Source organism: Denticeps clupeoides, chromosome 3, assembly GCF_900700375.1.
Source record: "Denticeps clupeoides chromosome 3, fDenClu1.1, whole genome shotgun sequence".
Taxonomy (NCBI): Eukaryota; Metazoa; Chordata; class Actinopteri; order Clupeiformes; family Denticipitidae; genus Denticeps; species Denticeps clupeoides.
The window spans coordinates 31,706,472-31,726,803 of NC_041709.1; the positions used below are offsets into that span (position 1 = coordinate 31,706,472).

At 48.2% G+C, this 20,332-nt stretch overlaps 1 protein-coding gene across 1 annotated transcript; it reads right to left on the bottom strand.

Annotated features, from left to right (window-relative positions):
• Positions 1-7,276: 7,276 nt before the first annotated feature.
• Positions 7,277-19,992, bottom strand: LOC114785222 (heparan sulfate glucosamine 3-O-sulfotransferase 3B1). Its single transcript, XM_028971133.1, has 2 exons — positions 19,706-19,992; positions 7,277-9,728 (listed from the first exon to the last, which is right to left on the bottom strand). Exons 1-2 carry the CDS (start codon positions 19,990-19,992, stop codon positions 9,110-9,112), a joined length of 906 nt encoding a protein of 301 aa, XP_028826966.1. The 3' UTR covers positions 7,277-9,109.
• Between the last annotated feature and the right edge of the window lie 340 nt (positions 19,993-20,332).

Genomic DNA, 20,332 nt, shown 5'->3' on the forward strand with positions numbered 1-20,332 from the left:
GTTGTTTTTATATTTAATAGCCTGTATTTGGTTTGTGCATTTGCCATGTTGTAATATAATAAATGTGTTAAGCACAAATGTATATAAATGGATTTAATTCTATGTTGGTTTTCATGGTTAATTCGGCCAGTGACACGATGTAAAGGAGGAAACCCAGGATTATTTCTCTGGAGGCTAAAAGGGCTCCTGGATAACCGCCGCCCGGGCCCCGGGCCCCTGCTGGCGCAGAGGTCAGCCCCCCGCGCCGGGGTGGGCACTGATGGACGGAGTGGGTGGCCCGGCTGGAGCTCCTCTTGACATGACAAGCTTCCTCGAGCGAGCGTCCAGTCCATTTCTTGCTCCGTGGACATGTTGACGTTGGCCTTTCGCAGAGTTATGGAAATCCCTCCCCGTCCCGCGGCCGTGTGTTTTTCATTAGCTCGACATTTCAATGCGGAGAAACCACTTCCGCTTTCTGTGAAGTCTGTGGACGACGCCGTTAAAACAAAAAGCGCCCTGTGCTTCGGCTGCTTCGAGGAGCCAGGCTCCGACTCGTCCTTATTGGTCTTGTCTAAAAGCATTAGAACCAGGACAGAACCCTCCTGAGCGGAGCACATGTCGACCGAGAGGCAGAAATTCCACTTTCGGCGGCGAACAACGAAATGAGAACCAGCTGAGTGGCCATGAATCCCGCATGAAAACGGGCTCCTGTCCTGCTCTTCTCTGATATCTTCCTACGAACGGCCATCATCAACCAGCCACCAGGTCCGAAGGCGCCACATCCACGCGAACGCAGCGTTCTTTACGGTTTTGGCAGCCCTCGCCGGGTCACGCTCTGTGCACAGAACAGGGGTCTTATTAAGAGCAGGCGTCCGTGGCCTCGATATACACCGGGCTGCGGAGGGTCGCACCACATGAGCCACCGTGTGTGACCGTACATCTGAGAAGGTTATTACGCACCCAGGGCGCACACAGCATTGTGATTCTACTTTCTTCTGGACCATGCGTTGGGTCGTATTGGTCCTGCTGTTCGTTGCTGGCTCGTCACATCCGTCACATTCACGGCATGGTGGCGGCGAGAGTCGTGCGATTTTATGATTCTCCATGTGTGGCTCAGTATTGATCCAGATCCCTGAAGCCCCCTATCCGCTCTATTACCTGTCGTGTCGGACGGCGGTATCGGCCATCGATCTGGCCACAAGTGCAGGCTGGGCGCAGATGGATGGACGAGCCTTCACCGGTTAACCGATAATCATTGTCATGTCCACACAAGCCCTGCTGTCTGGGCCCAACGAGTGTGAAGGAGCGCGGCGACACGTCTGGAATGTTCCACTTCTGCCGGTGGTGGCGGGGTGACAGCGTTTTACATGCACTGCCTCTTCTGGGCTGGGATTTCACCCATTACTGTCCAACAGGGATGCAAGGGGTGACCTGCCAGGCTACAGGGGCCACTTTTTGTCCCTTAAACATTGGTGCTGCGGGAAAGAGCAAATTCCTTTACTCCCAGCAGACACCAGCACGGCTGTGCAGGTAAGAAATACCCCAGACCTGCGCAATAGTGGCTTCCGACCCACTGCCCCCCTCCCAGAAAGCCATCATTATATGAGTCGGCATGGAACGGCGTTCGGAAGTGCAGCCATTGAAGCTGGAGCAGGAACCTGTTGAAAAGCAGCCGCTGGCGCCGGACAGGAGGTTCCATTCAGGCCTGCTTCGAAATGCTGATTGAACGGAGGGAAGTGATACCGCGTGGGGACCTTCGCATTGACACTTGCATGCAGGCCTCGCTTTATTTGTGCCAAAGTTAGCTCTGACCTGGCATTCTGGTTGGCGCAGAGGGTTAATGGACATTAAAACGTAGCCGCTGCCTTCTGAAGGTTGCTTTGGAAAAACGCACGATCACAGATGGAATTATTTAGTCACAGCGGCACAGGGTGGCTTTTTTTTTTTTTAAATAGTTATAACCTCCACGAAAAAGGCACCTTCTGACCCAGGGAAGAGAAAACCCCCAAACTGATAAAAACCACCATGCTTTAATCAGTTCAGCAGACGACCTTTAACCTCCACCCGATCCCTCTCCCATGAGCCCTGACTGTCGCACCGCTGGTGGCCAATGCCATTACACCGGGCTGCTTCAATGCAGCTACTGTCTGCTGGCTACAATGCTTGTCCCTCTGGAGCCCCAAGGACCCCTCCCCTGACATCCGTGTCCCAGGCCAACGGCCGCATCCGTCCCGGCGAAAGGCGATCACCTCCCGCGCTCTTCACAGGTGCCATGGGTCCCTGGAGAAGAACAATGGAGTCTGGGAGCCCGGCGAGCCCCGCCAGCAGCAGGGACCCGTCTCCGGGCCGACCGGACACGGAACATCTGCTGGACGGGAGAGCGCTCCCCGCTCACCTGTGAAGGGAAGGCGGCGGACAAGGCTGGAGGAGCGCCTCTGCTCGGCACAGCTGGTGAATGCGGCGGCCATGGAGCGTGAGGGGAGGAGAGGGGAGATGGGCCGTTCAGCCATGACGAGGGGGGTCAGCACCGAGGCGTCTTCTCACCCCCCCGTGTAATAAATGTGTCTGATAACATCTTGACCGACTATTGGAAATGGACACTGCAGCCATCCCTGCAGTGCTAGCGATAATTTTTGTACGATGCATTGATTAATCTAAAGATTTGTTTTCTCAAATTGGTTCAATTCTCAATTATTTCTGTGTTCCTTGAATAATGTTCATGTTCATGTTTATTGCTCTTAAACTCAAAATTACAAATTAAAATTCACGAAAAATTGAAAAGAATTGCAAAATGCTGCTGTCAGAGGCAGCACTCAGTATAAAACGGTCACCCACAATACTTTTTTTCAAAGCAGTTGAAAGAATGTAAAAACCAATGTAAACTTGGGGGTTTGAATACAGAAAGGTTTTATAAAAAAAATTAAATAAAAACAATGGAAGACAGGAGCCCACCATGGATTTAACAACCATGTTTTACAGGAAACACAAAATCCTTAAAAGTGTTACCATGCATTGCTTAAGTCACAAAGGCATGTGATGTAATTTATGAAGTGAACTGACCAACTGATGGTACATTTTATCACAAATGGCCAGCATCATGAAAAGATGATTTAGGGAAAAAATGTCATATTTTAGGAAGGTGACAATATATAGTCATATATTACACAGAGAAGCAAAAGTAGCCTTTTGCCGTTGCCCTGGTTTTTAGGAAGTTGGAACTACTCATCTCCCCTATGGGAGACCTGGAGGAACCTCTGTTATGGGCTTTCAGTGTGACGTTGTGGTCAAGGTGTTACTCCAGGATTATCTGGATAATACCAAGATCAAGATTTCTCACCCACCGTTGACATCTTCATTATTACGAAGGCAGAACATACACGGAGCCGAGCACCATGGGACCGGAGTCGGGGGAAGAAAGCTGCTGGTTCCCACGCGGGTTCGTCGGTTTCTCGCTCATTTTTTCATAATAAGAACGAATGCTGGCTGCCCCTTTTGATTGACTTGGTTAATTATAAAGGAAGCGCGAGTGTAAATATTCCAGCGGAGGAATGTGTTTTCCTGACCCCGCCAACACGTTGTTTAATTAGAGGCTGCCTCCTCTCAGGAAACTAACCTCAAATTATGGAAAGAGCAAAGAAAATGAGCACAGGCGCGAGAGAAAGGCAACTTGGGGGCCACAGATTTGCCGTGGCAGTGACAGATTTGCCTCCCTGTGACAGTTTGTCCATGTGTCTTGTGTGCAATCTAGGTCCAGTCCACAGAGCTTCAGTTGTGTGTCAGGCCCCACTTGCAGCCTGGATAGGTGGAAGCTGCTACTGGGCTGGGCCGCCGCCCTGTCACTGTCACCCGTGGCCCTGATGGCGGACTCCGCCCTACCGAACCTCACAGCGTCTCATTTGCAGCCCTCGCCGCCCCCGCCTACGCTTTTGGTCTGTACGTGTGGCCCAATTACAGGAGCCGATTACAACGTGCATAGAGATGATCTGGCTGACATGCCCATTGCTTGCCATGACAGCAGAGTCCTGACGGTGTCGTGCTCAGGGGTCAAGGGTCGACAGCTGCCTGTTTTGCTCAGCCTAATGACACCTCAAAGTGACAGGTGAAGTGAACACACTTGTGGCAACTCTATAAACCTGAATAAATCCTTTCCCATGCATTATATCAATTAGCCTCATGGTTCCATTTGAAAACATTTACAATTTATTGCATTTATCGGAGGTCCTTATTCGGAGACACTCAGGGTTAAGTGTCTCGCTCAGGGACACAATGGTAGTAAGTGGGGTTTGAACCTGGGAATTTGTGATATTTTGCTTCAGAGGCAAGTGTGTTACCTACTAGGCTACTAACTACCCATGACAAAATATGCAATGATTGCATTCACGTGAATGTCTTGGCTAGAGTTAGAGAAGTTAGAGAAATAGTCGTTTGGTACATCTTCTTCAGGCACCAGCCATAGATTTAAATCTCAATCATCTCAATCCTGAGCGTCTCAACACCAACTTTCCCTTCTCTGGGAATAGCGCAGACCTTAGTGACCCGAACCAACTTCACTGACCTGGCCCAGGAATGCTCCCTTTCTCTGACCTCAGGGTCACGGCGGCTGCGTTTGACCACCGCAGTGGCCAGAGTTTTTTTCTGGGACTTTGGGCTACGGGGGCAAAGAGGGTTCGTCAGTTGCTGTAGCCAGTTGCTGAATTCAAATGTGTGTGTGTATGTGTGTGTGTGTGTAGGTGCAATCAGTAAATGTACATATTGTTCCACGTGCAGTCAGTCAACAGACCTTTACCCTGGAAATGCATGTTGACACTCGATGCAGATTCCAGCCAGAAAAGCTGGATTTATTGTGACTGAACCAGCAATTTAAAAAAAGAAAAAAAAAATGAAATCCCCATGTTGGCTCGCTTGAAGGGTTTCGGGCTGCTTCCCATGAATCTCAAAACGTGGCTTAACCCTGCAGCATTGAGCCAAAGAACGTTGGTTTTCCACCTGAATGTCGGTACAGGCGTTCTGTGCAAATTTTCCGACATGTCATGTGCTGCAAAGGTCAAAGCTTTTGAATCGCGGGTCTCTAAGCCTGGGAGGGCTCGTCCAAAAATCTGCGTTTGCTCCTTTTCCAGACACCAGCCTTCAGTCCACGGGGCAAATCGAGACACTTGCCCCGCGGTGAGTTACGATGTGTTTTAAGTTTAGGTTTAGCTTGGACCTCCGTGTGCCGGGATGATTTACATGTGGTGGCCCTTCGCCCTAAATTCACATCCTGCTTTCTCTTCTACATTCTATCCCAATGGGTAATTATTATCCCATTCGGGGGTAAAAGAGGAGCAAAACAGCAGGAACCGTCAACGATCCTTGTGAAACTGAATAACTCTTGTATGTAAACCAGTAGTTAGAATAAAGAGAGGCCTTCAGACTGTCTCTATACGGTTTGCATATGAATGGCTGTGTGGCTGAAAGGGTCCAGTCATTAGCAGAATGGCTGCAGAAGCTCTGCTTTCAGAAATGAAGAACCACAGCCCAGTCTGGAACTTCAGAAGACAGACCCTCCACGTCTCCTCTTCAGGTTTATATGGCCGTTTTGAAGGAGAACCTGAATGGGCTGTCCAAAGACCCCAGAAATCTACTCACATGCAACCCAAGCAACTGAGGAACTGAGCTCAGACATCAAGAAACCCACAAATAAGGAATAAGGAACAAGAGACAGGATTGAGTTGTAATGTCTTCTTGCAAGACCCTGCAGTTTCCTGGCCAACCCAGTGGTAACGTGTCAGGTTGTAAGCTGGCCGAAACCACATTTTCTGCCAAGGGGTGCACCGGGGCCAGGATTGGGATACAGTGCATTGGCAAACCAAGGGGGTTATGGAATCAGAGACACTTATGGCTTAAATTATGTTGACAGTGATGATGGTGATGAGGTCTGAGTGAGAAATGCACTTAATTAAGAGACTCGAGAACACAAAAGAGCACAAGAACATGTGTTCACCAGTGCTTAAACAAGGACAAACCCGAAGAAAACACAGCGTTACGGTGCTGTCGTAACAGTTATACATGCGCAGGGTTAGTTGACCCATCATCACGCCTGTTCAATGTGTTTGAGATTTTTCGGCACAGAAATGTGCTGTGCATGTTCATTGTTCTGGAAAACTCCATTATTTCTCCTGTTTCTCCTGTCAGTCATATTAAATCTTAATTATTCACCCCCCCCCCGAGCTCCTGTGAGAATAATAGAGCAGCCAATATCATTTCAGCTGACACCGTGAGTTGCTCCTTGGCCTGTTTATATTCTCAGTAGGAATAAATCTCACTAAAGAGCAGCTAATGTTGCCTACCAGGCTCGAGTGTTGGCGGCCATGTGCGTACGACTGTTTCCCCAAATCCAATTTTCAATTTTTATAAATATCATTACGTTTATCCACAGCATTATTTCCCGATCAATCCCGGCCATTCCAGCTCCCTGGATCACTGCACATATACCACTGGCATCTGTAATCTAGTTTAGTGAGATTAAAGCATTATCAACGCCACCGCCGACCCCCCGCATCGATCGGATATGTATGAAGGGATAAATCATTCATTAAATAATATTTTACAAATGTGCGAGAGTGACCCCCTCTCGACCCGAGCTAAATCACAGTGACGGGCGGGGTGGGAAGGCCGAAGTGTTCACGGCGCGCGCCCATAAACCAGAGTGGGCAGTTATTGATCCGCTCCAGCTTGCCTGCGGCCCCCGTAACGCAAGCGCTTTGCAATATTAATGGCTTCCCGAAGAGAGCTGCGGCCGGCGAAGGGCTAGTAGCCGCTGGCGATGGTCAGCAGTTTAATGCAACATGGCACAGAGGTCAGGCAGAGGCCAAAGGTCAAAGATTGCCCCCCAGCGGCCCCTTGCCAATTGACTGCTTACACATCAGAAAGCTTCCTGTCTCCAGATGAACAAATGCATGCCAACACTCACACACACACACACACACACACACTCGCTGGAAGTATACACACACCCAACTCTGAATCCAGCTCCTGAGGACCCTGTCCAGGCCTCATTAATATAACGATTAAGGGTGAGAATGAGATCACTTTGGCTCCGAACACCAGATCTGAGGGCTGTTTACTTTGAATTCCTTCACCATTCTGACACGACTTTTCATCTTTCATGTCGCGGGTCTGACTCTTCGTGAACCCGAAGTGGACCCGACACATTTTTTTTCCAGAGAAATATTTTTACTCAGACCTTCAAGAGAAGTACAAAGGTGAGACATCACAGTTATGCCCAATTCTCCCTCCGGTATATAAATTATCCACAGAATTTACAAAAGAAAAAAAAACATACAAAGCACTCAGAAAGAAGAATAAAAATGGAACATCATTACATTTACAGTATAAATAACGCATTTACAGCAAATACACTTTTATCAGTCATATACTTTTTTACATAAAATTAAGGCATGAAATCCAGCATTCGTCCCAGTCAGAGTTGTTAATACATATGGAAGTTTTTATGGCTGTATGTTTCCAACAGTAGAAAAATGGCTTCTCAGGATTCTTTAAATAAAAACTAAAAGAAAATGCAAAAAGACTATTTTATTTCTTGGGGGAAAAAAAGAAAAGACCTAAATGCTCTAGTAAATACATATTTTAGCTTATAGTGGCAGTAGCACGTAAACTGGCATAAGTGGCATTTTTGGTAAAAATTTCTATCAGTAAGCAGCACCGTCAACTCCAGTAAGTTTTAATCTCTGATTAACTGCTCGTGTCATATTCAACCTGCGGCTTTTTAACTACATTAATCTTTACAAAATCGTCATTCAATGGAAGGCATGTTTAGGCATTTGTGGACTATGCATCTATACTGACAATGTGTATATATTTTAGCTGAATTCCGCGATGGTGTTTTCCTGTAGTAGTCTGTTATGAACGTGAATTCTTTGGAGCACCTTTAATTTTGCTATTTGCTCGGCCTAAAATAACAATATGTAAATTATTTTTACAAATTGCTTTGTAGCTTTGGTCCTCCGTCAAATGTCACTTCACCCATCAGTATTATTTGGCAGGTCCCAAAGTTGCAGGTTGTGAGAGCCGCTTTTGCACGATACATGCAAGTTCCAGCCTGAACTTAAAAGCGTTTTTTTTTTAATGGCCTGATAACGAAGGTTGAAGAGTGTAAACAGTGTTTATTTTGGGAGAAGAGTATGATATGATTTTGGCCGACCTGGCCAAATCTCAATATGTCGAATCCAGCGTTTTGAAGGTAAACTGCAGGCTTTACTTTGACTGCGAAATGGCAGAGACTCTGTGCTGCTACGCTCATCCTGAGAAATGCATATTTAACACGTCACATTTCCTACTTCTACCCCCCAAAAAAAAATTATTCTTTCCATTCTTTCCATGTATGCATCCGGTGGCACCGAAACCCTGTTGGTTATTGTATATACGTACGATGTTTCGCTTCGGGGCGAGATTAATACCCACAATCCTCCGTGCACTCCAGTGGCAAAATGAACACAGAGCAGGAGGACAATGGCAAAAGGCCACAGCAGAGGAATGCTGTTACCTAGGAAACCCGGTAAACACCCGGATGAAAGAGTGCGAGGATGAGGAAGACGGTGCCGCGGTCCCAGCTGCGCGAGGCGCTGGCGTTTCCCGCAGCGCTCAAATATAGAGCGAGGAACGTATCATTTGGCGGCCGCGGTGTCACCGAATCTGTCGGCCCGTTGGGTGCCACATGCCTTCACGCCCATGGTGCCCGCTCGTCTCAGCAGGAAGACGCGGCCCGCATGCCTGAGCAACGGGGGGAAAAAAAAAACCACGCAGGAATCTTCTTTGTTTAAAGGCCGCGGTTAGAAACGGTTACGGGTGGAGGGAAGACGGTTGTGAAGAAAGACAAGATCTGGAATAAACGAGAAGACAAAGGTTGGCTGATACTTGGTGAGAACGTCCCTTTTTCTTCCAATGAAAGTATTGCTTTCGCCTGAAGGCCGGATGCCGCCGCATTTTCTCAAGGCGGGGCCTGAGTCCTCCCACCTCGCCCGGTACCGACTCGTACCGGCTCCTCCCCTTCCCTCGGGTCCACGGAAGGAGCGCTCAGTCCCAGCCGAAGTTCAGGCCGGTCATCTGGTAGAACTTCAGGTTGAAGGGCCGCTCAGTCCCAGCCGAAGTTCAGGCCGGTCATCTGGTAGAACTTCAGGTTGAAGGGCCGGTAGAATTCCCTGAGTCGGAGCAGGGCGTCGGGCGGGATGCGGGGGTGCGTCCGGCCCTTGGACTTGCCCAGGCACCGGGGCCGGCTGCTGCCCTCCGGCTTCTTCAGACACGGGAAGCCCTTGGTCTGGTTGAAGTAGAAGTGCTTGTCGGTGACGACGCGCTTGAGGCCCAGGAAGTCCTGCACGCGGCCCATCTCGCCGGCGGGGTCCGCCACCAGCCGCTCGCCGCTGACGAACAGGAAGCGCGAGAGCGGGAAGTAGCGCAGCCAGTTGTCCAGGTGCTTGGCGTAGATGCCGATGTGCACGGCGCTCCAGGACGTGTCGATGAGGCCCGTGGTGATGTTCTTGAAGGCCAGGTTCTGGAAGGAGGGCAGGCCGGGGCTCTTGGTCCGCGTTTGCGTGTAGTCCGAGATGGCCCGGGTGACCGGGTCCCGCACCACCACGATCAGCTTGGTCAGGCGGTTCATGGCGTAGACGTGGCGCGGCGCCTCACGCGTCACAAAATAACTGGGCGTCTTCTCCATAGTGATCTGGCCCTCCAGCGTGCGCGGCATCAGACTCCTGCAAGCGCCAAAAAAAATAAAAAATACTTAATTAGCATATTTCCACATAAAATGCCAAGTGTCACCGCACTCACAACAACAGAAGTGCATGTGCGCGCAGCTCGGTGGCATCTGGAGCACGTTAAACAACGTATTCTCTCTTCTCCTCTTTTATGACGAATGGCCGTGACAAATCAGACTGCATTTAATAATCCTGTTCGGGGCCAAGCCGGACCAGAAATATCTGCGCATACGGTTATTAAGCATTTGGCCTCGGCGGCATCACGTCATTCGGAATGGTCGCCATTGACGGTGTGGGTTGGTTAGGAAGAACCGCAGAACCGTAAGAACCACTTAACAGCCATTTCCTGTCAACTTCCTGCTCTTTTTCCATGCGAGTCGGAGGTTTAACCCCCCCCCCCCTTCCTCTCCAGTGCCATGGGCTAAGTGGCCGGGATAAATGCATGTGGTGTGTGTGTGTGGCACGGTAGGTTCTGGTTTTGTTCTTTTCCGCCAAATCATCCCTCAAGGGCTCATCCTTTCATCCATCCTTCCACCCTTCCATCTTTTTTTTATCTCCTTTATCTGTCTTTGTCTGGTAATGAGATCTGCAGCCCTCTCTCTGCTGCTTGGACCACTGGAGGAGACCAGCACCAAATTATGTGTCGGAATTATAAAACTTTTTAAAATAATACAAAAACTGAATTATACGTATAGTTTTGTAACTAAACGAACAAATGAATTAAATACAAAAAAAATTGTATTGTACAGAGCTTAGCACGCACATGTACAAAACCTTCGGTGCCCAAAAATCTTCATCCCTGACTCGACCCTCCTCCTCCTCTGTCCGGAAAAAAAAGGAATCTCTTGTTTCATTTGAAACATCTCAGTCCGGGGCATGTGTTAGAGATTTCCACGTGGTTGGTCTGTGCTGAAGCGGGGCTCTGGGCAGCCGTGGAGCGATCAGACTCGTCTGAAGCCAGCCTTTGAGGTTAGCCGGCATGTCATTACCACAAGGGTAATTTTGTAATACGAATCATATATTTTACTTCACAGGCCTCGTCTTCTTTTTATCTTTTTTTTTTTTTCAATTTAACGTGAAGAACAAGAAGAACATTTGAATTACAGTCTCGGGCATGGATCATCCAGTAAGGCAGATTGAAAAGGATTTGCTGGGTGATTCGACCATGACTGTCCAACTGAGCGTGGAATCCGTCTTTTAAAAAAAATCCCCCGTGACGCTCACTTACCACTGCATTAGGAGGGGCTTTTAAAGGGTCTTGAGATTTCTGCACTTCACGGCACATGTGCACCCAATACACGACCCTCTCTGAAACAATCTGCAACGTTTTAATGGTTACTGCGCGATAAAAAAAAAATATCACCTACGTCCTCCAGTAGAGACTTTCCAGTTAGTAATAATGCCATGTACCAGGCACACACATACAAACATCCGACAAGAGGAAGATTGGCTGACTTCCCACATCGCCAAACTAGATCCTGGGTCAAGTACTGAAAATGAGCTAAAAGAGCTACTGTGTAAATGCAGAGCGTGAAATGGCGATATTGTGACAATGCCAATGGATATTAAATATTGTGCACTAAATAGCAAAGGTGTTCATTAATGCCCATTGTGTTGTCCTAAAGCGGCAGACTTTACAACAAACTGAACAAACTACTTGAGTTGCACTGTCACTGTTTCTTTTCATTTGAAATAAATGCTCTTAATTCCAAACTAGTCCCTTTGTTAAATTATATGACTGAAGCTGTAAATTGCAATCATGTTTTTATTAAGTACCCGGTATCGGCGAGTACTGAAATGCAAGTACTCGTACTCGTTTTCCAAAAAAGTATAGTATACCGGTGCACACAGCGTATATCAGGGGTGGGCAAACTTTTTAGACCGACACATTTTGACAGATGGGCCAGGCCTTCACCATGTGCATAATAACGTATGCCATATCAGTAACGCAGAAGGTCAAGGACAGATCTTTTACACTCATCCTTTTGTACTTCATGACCACACTGGAATCAAATGTTTGAGATATTTTGCATGATTTGATCTGTTTCTTAATATCCAGTAGTACAAAGGGAAGAAAACGCATGTATGAATACTGCCACCTAGTAAACTTCGCCGACTATGTTGTAAGTGCTAAAACGATGAGCCGAAGATATTTCCACGATATTGACTAATTGCTGGATTGTTAAGGAGAATAAAACAAGTGTAACCACTAAAACCAGGAGCATCGTAGCAGCTGGGTGCATCAGTGGAGGCGTAGGAGATCTGTCCCTGACTGGTGTGGTCCGACGTTCTGCGTTACTGACTGGATCCTGACAGCACAGGACTGAGATCATTTTGGCGGCGTAAAAAGCAGAGTTGAGGGAGTGTTCAGAATGGCACTTTCACACATTTGCCGTTTTATTATTAAGCGCCTTTAACGCCATTCCGTTGCGACCAGTAAAAACACGTCATGAACCTAGAGATTATTGGCCCTGACAGCTTGCTATACATGACCGGCTGTGGTTTGCCCATCCCTGTCTTATATAGTCCTGTCTTGATGATAATTTAACAATGCTACTCTTGGTTATGAAATGTAGTGTACAATGTTGTTATAATAATAATGTAGAATTGAAGTACAGTATCTGTAAACTATGTGTAAAGTAACCACAATACTATTAGTGAAGTAATAGTGCTGTAAACATATTATGTGTTGTACAGGTTTAATAGAGTATGTGTAAAGTATGTGTATCATATGACTATATTATTAGTGTTGTTTGTATAAAGTAACTGTATTAGTATTAGTGAAGTAATATAAGTATAAGTATATTAATAGTGTTTTTGTATAAAGTAACTTTATTAGTACAGTAATTGTGCTGTAAAGTGAATTTTTATTTGTTGTACAGTGGTAATGGAGTACGTGTAAAGTTATCATATGAGTATATTATTAGTGTTGTTTGTATAAAGTAACTGTATTAGTATTTGTGAAGTAATAGTGCGGAATGTGTAAAGTATATGTATTACTATTAGTGAGGTAATAGCGGGAAATGTGTAAAAAACTGTATTAGTATTAGTGAAGTATACACGTAATATACGTTTAAGTATATTAATAGTGTTGTTTGTATAAAGTAACTTTATTAGTAAAGTAATTGTGCTGTAAAGTGAACTTTTTATTTGTTGTGGTAATGGAGTATGTGTAAAGTTATCATTTGAGTATATACGCGTAAGCTGACAGTATTATGTGTTGATTAAGTGCAGCGCTGTAGTGTGTAGGTGAGCGGATAAGTGTGTGTGTAATTGTGGGTAATCAGCCTAATGGGAGCCATACCCAGCAGCCCCGGCGCTCTGACATCATGTTTACATTTCAAAGGACCAGCCTGTAATCAGCGCATAGTTGGGATACGACACAAACCCAGACAGGGGAGGCCACACACTGCACTCCTCAAGCTGGAGCAGAACCCACACACACACACACACACACACACTTCCTGGCACCGTCCTCTCCTCCTTTAATCCCCACCTCGAGTCCCTGCCCATCAGCGCCGGCCCATTTCATCTCTGCCGTTTATCTGACGCCGCTGGCCACTAACCGCTATCTGGCGGCGTTAGACGCTGCGCGCACCGCTTGCCGGGCCGCGGGGGACAGAGGCCGCGCCATTCGATTTGATCTCGCCGTGCGTATCGCGCGGCTTGCGCCTGTTTAGCCGTTAACTAAACTTAACGCAGGCCTCTCGCCATCCGGCCTCCGAAGGCCCCGCCCGTGTGCGCGTGCTCGCAGTATGGCTACATGGGAAGGTTCTGATGTTCTTGCTGTGGTCACCAACACCCGCAAGCAGCCAATCAGAGCAGAGCAAGGCCTGACGCGGCAGCCATGTTTCATCTCAAAGCGGCGAGAGCCGGGTGGTCGCTTGTGGTTTTGTTTTTTTTCCGTTACCGAGAAGGCCCATTCGTTACCATCGTTACCATCGTTACCATCCTGGCCCATTACGCGCTGGTCCTGCGGCCGGGAATCCCAGTTGCACCTTAAAACCACAACGCAGCCCATCACCTACGGGAGACGCTTCACGCGTATCTGTGCCGGTATTTTTGCCGGTATTTTGTGTCTGTGCCGTTCCAGGTTTCCTAAAATATAAACCGTTTGTAGATCAGCCACGAAAGAGCATCCGTTCGGGGTGCCGAGCAGGTCTGAAGTCGGGGCGCGTCGGCGGCTGTTCAGGAGGTCACAGGCCACCCTGCACGCCGCTGATCTGACATGACAGTGTGTGTGTGTGTGTGTGTGTGTGTGTGCATGGCTTGTCATTACCGAGCAAACGGAGCCTCTGGAGTCTGTGGGAAGCAATTAAACGTCAGCTGGACGTGTCCCAGTACTGCGGACAAGCATGTGTGTGTTGTGCGCGCGTGTGTGTGTGTGTGTGTGTGTGTGCGTGTGTGTGTGTGCGTGTATGCCCGTGTTCTGTCAAGCCCATTGCTCTGAGGCAGAGTTCAGTTTGGAGGGAAATGAAAAGCAGCCTTCCACCCCCGACACCGCCGCGGCGCGAAGTGTGAAGAGAGTTTAACGGAAACTGGACCCCTCGGCCCATCAACACCTTCCTTACAGCACAAGTGCCAAAGGTTCCAGCTCTGGTCCCCCTTCCAGTTTGGCTTTGGTATGAACATATTTCTAGGATCTACCTGCCTGATTGGTTACGGATTTTATTAACGAATACGGCATCACACCCGTCCATTCAGACAGACAACGTTCTCCGAAACGTTTCACAGCGGAGTTCCAGAAGCCACGTTTTTAATTTCGAGAACGTTAGAAGAACGTAACAGGCAGGGAGAGACGTGATGAGCTTCACCATCTGCGACGAGGGAGCTTCAGGTAACACCATGCATTCCAACACACACACACACACACACACACACACACACACACACACACACACAGGGTGCGTCTGTCATTTCTGCCCTTCTCTAATTGCCCCCCTGCCATATCGACTGGGAAAATCAGCGTTTTGGTTCCTGCTGCCGGTCTGCGGTTATCTGCCAGTTACGAGCCACCCAGCGATGAACAGACAAGACCACTTCCTGCTCGTCCCCGTGGCAGTAATGCCAGCACTTCCCTTCCCAGGCCCGGAAGGCCCCGCCCGCCCGGCGCTGCAGGCTTGGCAAAAAAGGGTTAATTTCCCTGCGGCGACCCCCGCCTTTAATGTGTTCCGCATTGAGCTGTGGGGGTGCAGGGCTCCGCTCTCCTGCTCCAGAAGGTCCCACCAGGTCTGAGTTTTATATTTCATTCAAGATGAAATATAAAAAAATGTCTCCTGCTTCTCCGGTAGGAGGGCAGCAGACTCCGGGCCCCCGGAACCCAGGTGGGGAGCCCCTCATCTAAGAATAAAACGCAAGACGCAGGTACGCAGTAAGAGGAGGATCCGTTCCGCTCATTTCGGAGCCGGAGCCACGGCAACGAGGCTGGAGCTGTAGTGTACGCGTGACTTCAGACATAAACGCCACTTTAGCGCAGACGGGGAAAGGCGCCATGAGTCTGCATTCTAATGGCAGCAGAAGCCCGATGTTCTACCACCACGTTACCAAGGAGACAGCAACAGGCTGACAGGGGCCTTTGTAAAAGTTATGAACGGAACATGTCGACGCCCACCGCCCAGGGGTCCTTGACCAGAGTTGTGTACTGAATACTAAAGGTGTAGACAGATCTCACACACTTATACTGTGTGTGTGTGTGTGTGTGTGTGTGTGTGTCCTCTGCAATGTCAGTCATAGTCTACTGCACAGTATGCTAATGTATGGAAAAGCGCATTGAAAACATTTACTTGCGTATCTGCACTGTCCTGGAACATATTGACACGATGGATGGATGGATGGATGGTTCATTTGTACACTCTGACAGCCCTGATGACCCGACCTGTCACCCTAATTACAGTCATGTTTGATGAACGCCCATTTAAGCGGGCTGGAATGGGATATAAAAGTAAAAGAAAAGGGGGTTCTCCGGTTCCGGGCCAGAATTTCATGTTTGCTGTGTGTCTCCCTAAGTGTTTTTTCATTACGAAATATCTTCATCAACGAACCTTTTTTGATGTGATGAAGATGAGACGAGACGTGAATGCTGATTATGTGACGATAACACTCTAATAAAATATAATGCAATTTCACCACTTGTGGGACTATTAAAGGTTGATCTTATCTTATATATCATGTAATACTGTTGATGAATAAAAATGAGACTAAATATAATTTACAAGATAAAAACTAAACTAGAGTGTCTCTTCATTTTCGTGGATGAAAATGTTATTTCTTCTCTTTTAAACAAGAATACAATTTTCATTGACTAAAATGTCATCAGTTTTTTGTTGACCAAGACTAGACTAAAATATCAATGGTTAATTCTGACTAAAATACAAAATGTTCAGAACTCGACTGAAACTTGACTAGACTAAAATGAGTCTGGACGTGACTAATACTAATAAAGACTAAAATGACAGCTTGACGGAAAGACTAGACTAAAGCTAAAATTAAGACAAAAATTAAGACAACTATTGTTGTGTCTAGTATAAATGTATCCTGTCTTAAGGGGGACATTAAAAGTTTTTTACATGTGCTGCTGACACTTTCTTAAATGTCTCATATAATATTAAATAATATCTGTTGTTCTTTATTAGTCCATATGCTGCCTGTCACTGACAGTGAAACAAGATGGTCTAATATTTGTGACATTAATGAGAGGAGGATGGCAGTGTGCCTATCCTCTCTCTTTCTGTCTGTTCTCTCTATATATACACATTAAAAACGAGGCAGGCAACTATATACATGCCGCTCTGCTCTGCACCTCACAGCGCAGTCTGGGTGCGAGCAGCAGTAGCCCCTCCCATCGGAGAAACAGATCGTTGGACTGAACCACTGAGGATTAGGCGGGGGGTAACTACTGATAACTCTCAAACAGTGTGCTTCTAAGTAGCACAGCTTGGATTGTGCATTCAACAAACATTAATATGTCCCCTCTGTCTCCACTGGGATTTTCGCCTCTGCTCAGAGCCAGATGACTATTCTTGATGACAGCAGTGCAAACACATTTTTTATTTTGTTTGTCTGTTCTTCATCTGCCTCAGGATTAATAAAATATCGTATCTCATCTAATCTGAAGACAAGCCACTTATGTTATAGTACAACAAGTCACCAGACGGTGACTGAGCTGTAATGTCCCCACTCATGTAGATGCCTGTAAGAGCTTCGTCTTGGTGGCAGTGCAACTTTACTCTACACAGCTAATATATGGCTGAAAATCATCTCAAAACCGGCTCTTCCTGTGGTTCTGTCTTCCTGTCTCGCGGCCTCGTTGACGAGCGACAACGATTTAAAGTGAAAAATGAATTTGCGCCGCCTCCCTCGGCCCCTCATTACCATGTCTAATTGAATTCCCCTCGTCTTCGAGGGGAGGGGCTTTTCCGGCGGCCCATTTATTTTGCTGCCACGGAAAGGGGCGGGGCAGAGGCCGGCACTTCCACCCCGGCACACTGATCCATCAATCGCCGATTTGGTGTTAGAGACGCAGAGCCAAGGGATTCATCAGGTCAGATCAATATCCGTCTCCAACGTTTACTATTTTAATGAGAGAAGGAAAATCGACAGTATAAACAGACATTTTATTTCTTGAACTATCTATTACAATTCTAATGCCGGTCATAATTCACACCAAAAAAAATCCAATTGAGTCATAATGCGTGATAACTGTATAACAGTGGGGTTTTCGTATGAGCACATCTGCATATCGGCCATGCGATTGGACGAGGTGCCTGACCTGTCGCGGGAAGGGTCATCCAATTGACGAGTTGTCAAAAGATGAATGACAGATCGGGGCGACGAGTTTTTCTCCCTCCACCGATAATCCATACCCGGCCCGCGCCCGTTTGTCAGGACATGTTTGAGTCTCCTGAAATATGATCCCATGTACGGCCCTACACGACGTTAGCAGCCCGCCGTGACGTTTTACGTCTTGTTATTGGTGATTAGTGGGAACGTTTAACCGGATTCTTTTTGCCAGGTGGATCGACTCTATTTTGTGGTGTTCTTATGGGCTCCAATGGTTCCGGTTTTAAGATAGTGGCCATACAAACACACACACACTGCGCTTTCATAAAACCTCAGCCAATCAATGAGCTCGCCCACCTCACGGTTGGGGTCGATACAGGAAATGACATCCATGCCCGGCGTTAATTTACAGTGAGGGGTGGGGGCTGGGTGGGGGGACGCCGGGGTCGGCCTCGTCGCGCGTAGCAGACTCAGGCGTTTACGACCATGTGAAATTAGTTTAAAACCGGACCCCCGCTCTGTCGTCCCGGGTAACGATCCCCTGACTGTAAATAAGATAGAGCCGGTGCGGGTGAGACGAACGGAACGAGGGGAGCATTGGTGGAAACTGTCCCCCCCCGACCGGAGAAAACCGTTCATGTTTGTTCACCGAATCAATGAATCAATATCGGTTATTTGTTCAGATGAATCCACACCAAGCAGCCCGGTGTTCCCACCCCGAGGACAATAGGGTTCTGGAGGACGTGGTTTAAACTGCATTTAACATCCTTTCATCAGCTCATACCTCGGATCAGACAGGACGCACCTGATGCACCTATTACGCAGTTCAGATCTTGGTTTTAATCGTAAAGTTCATTTAGACTATTTATATTCCAAATAAATTTAGTTCTAGCCTAATAAAGAAGCTCTATTCAAATATTGTAATTGTTATGACTGCAGGACAGCGGTCGGATGCAGTGTCCACTTCCTTTCTAATAAATGCTGTAAAAATGTAAAAAATGTAAATGAAACAGATCTGATCGATTCGATCTGGCGAAAGAACACAGTTCACTGAATCACGTTCAGTTGTTCTTTAAATAAGACGCTAAAAAGGCTCTAATCTCTCAGCCAGCCAGCTGTCTGCCTCATTATCTGATCTGTCATCACACACACACACACACACACACAAAGAAGAACACACTCTTATGCAGGCGCTGAGATGTGGGTGCACACACACACACACGCACGCACAGAGTTCAAAACTTGCTCCCAGTTCAGAGAACACACGCTCGCAGCTGATGTCACGGTGTTTACGTCCGTCATCGGCCAACGGGCAGCATAGACACAAACAGGAAGAGGAGACGCGGGGAAGTGACAGAGTGGTGGTGAGGCGTCCCCGCCTCCAGGGACAGACCGGGTTTCACCCGTCCGCTCACCTAGACTCTGAACTTTTTGACATCATTGTTAAGATAGTTATGGGTTAACCCATTCATCTGCTTGCTCTAGTAGACTAGTGGGTAACACACTGGCCTATGAACCAGGAGACCCAGGTTCAAATCCCACTTACTACCATTGTGTCCCTGAGCAAGACACTTAACCCTGAGTGTCTCCAGGGTGGGACTGTCCCTGTAACTACTGAGTCGCTCTGGATAAGGGCGTCTGGTAAATGCTGTAAATGTAAATGTTGCCAGATTGGCGGGTTTTCTGCCCAAATGGTCGGGTTTTCGAGTCCACCACATCATCTTCGGCTCAGTTTGTTTTTTTCCGCCTCCGCCTGCATCTGGGAGTCTTTCGGATTCTGGTGGAGGCTTCGGTTTAATAGCCCATCTATCCTTGCCCGTTCACGCGTGTATCGACCCGCGCCGGGGCCACCCAGCTGATCCAGGTGACAGCGAGCCACGGCGGGGACGCTCGGGGACAGGTGTGTGCGGGGTCGATGAACAGGCGCTTTTATCGACGCGGGCCGGCGGCAGGGAGGAGGAGAGATGGAGAGGAGCGATCAATGTGGCGAGATGCGCGCCGGTTCACGACTATACAGTAATCAGACACACACACACACACACACACACACACCAGCTCGCTCACTTAATCCACGGATGCCGATCGTGTTTAAAGAACCTAGAACCTGTTTAAACAGAGAGTAGAAAAATCGAAAAACCATTTCCGCGCACCACCGGTTGCGATCGCGAATATGAATATTCTTCCTCGGCGCCCACCTGTACCAGTCCAGGCCCCGCTCGTAGAACCGGTCGAAGAAGTGCGTCTCGGCGCCGGCGGCGCGCACGTCGGGGTGCACGCGCAGGAACTCCAGCAGCGCGCGCGTGCCGCCCTTCTTCACGCCGATGATGATGGCCTGCGGCAGCTCCCGGGCGCCGAAGCTGCCGTCGCCGGAGAGCCGCGGCGGGGGCGTCGCGGGGAGCCCCGGCGGCGCCGGGGCGCGCCGGCCCGCCGACTCGGAGTAGCCGGAGAGGCAGTAGAACAGGGAGGTGAGGATGAGGAGCATGGCGAGGAGCACGGACCGCGCCGTCGGGTGTCCGCAGCTGACCCTGGATCTCCATTTACCCCATCCCATGAGACATGCCTCGGCATGGAATCGGGGCCGCTCGTGTCCTCCGGAAAGTTGTTGGCGGCGTCCGAACCGAACTTTTATCCGAGATAAGGAACATCAAAAAAATAAAAAATACAAATGAAAAAGGGAGAGCGAAGCTCGGCGCGAACTCGCGGTCCTGGTTGGAAGCAGAAGTCCGCTGCGCGCCGGGAGACGCGCGAAAGTCCGGAGTCGCGGACTCCGCCCCCCTTTCCGCGCTACGCGGGATCAATCCTCTTATTTATAACCCGCGCGG

Excerpts from the sequence above, each read along its gene's own strand:
- LOC114785222 (XM_028971133.1), bottom strand. The coding sequence starts at position 19,992 with ATGCTCCTCATCCTCACCTCCCTGTTCTACTGCCTCTCCGGCTACTCC. Across the intron at positions 9,729-19,705 it reads CGGGGCCTGGACTGGTACAG|GAGTCTGATGCCGCGCACGC; the intron begins GTGGGCGCCGAG and ends TGGCGCTTGCAG.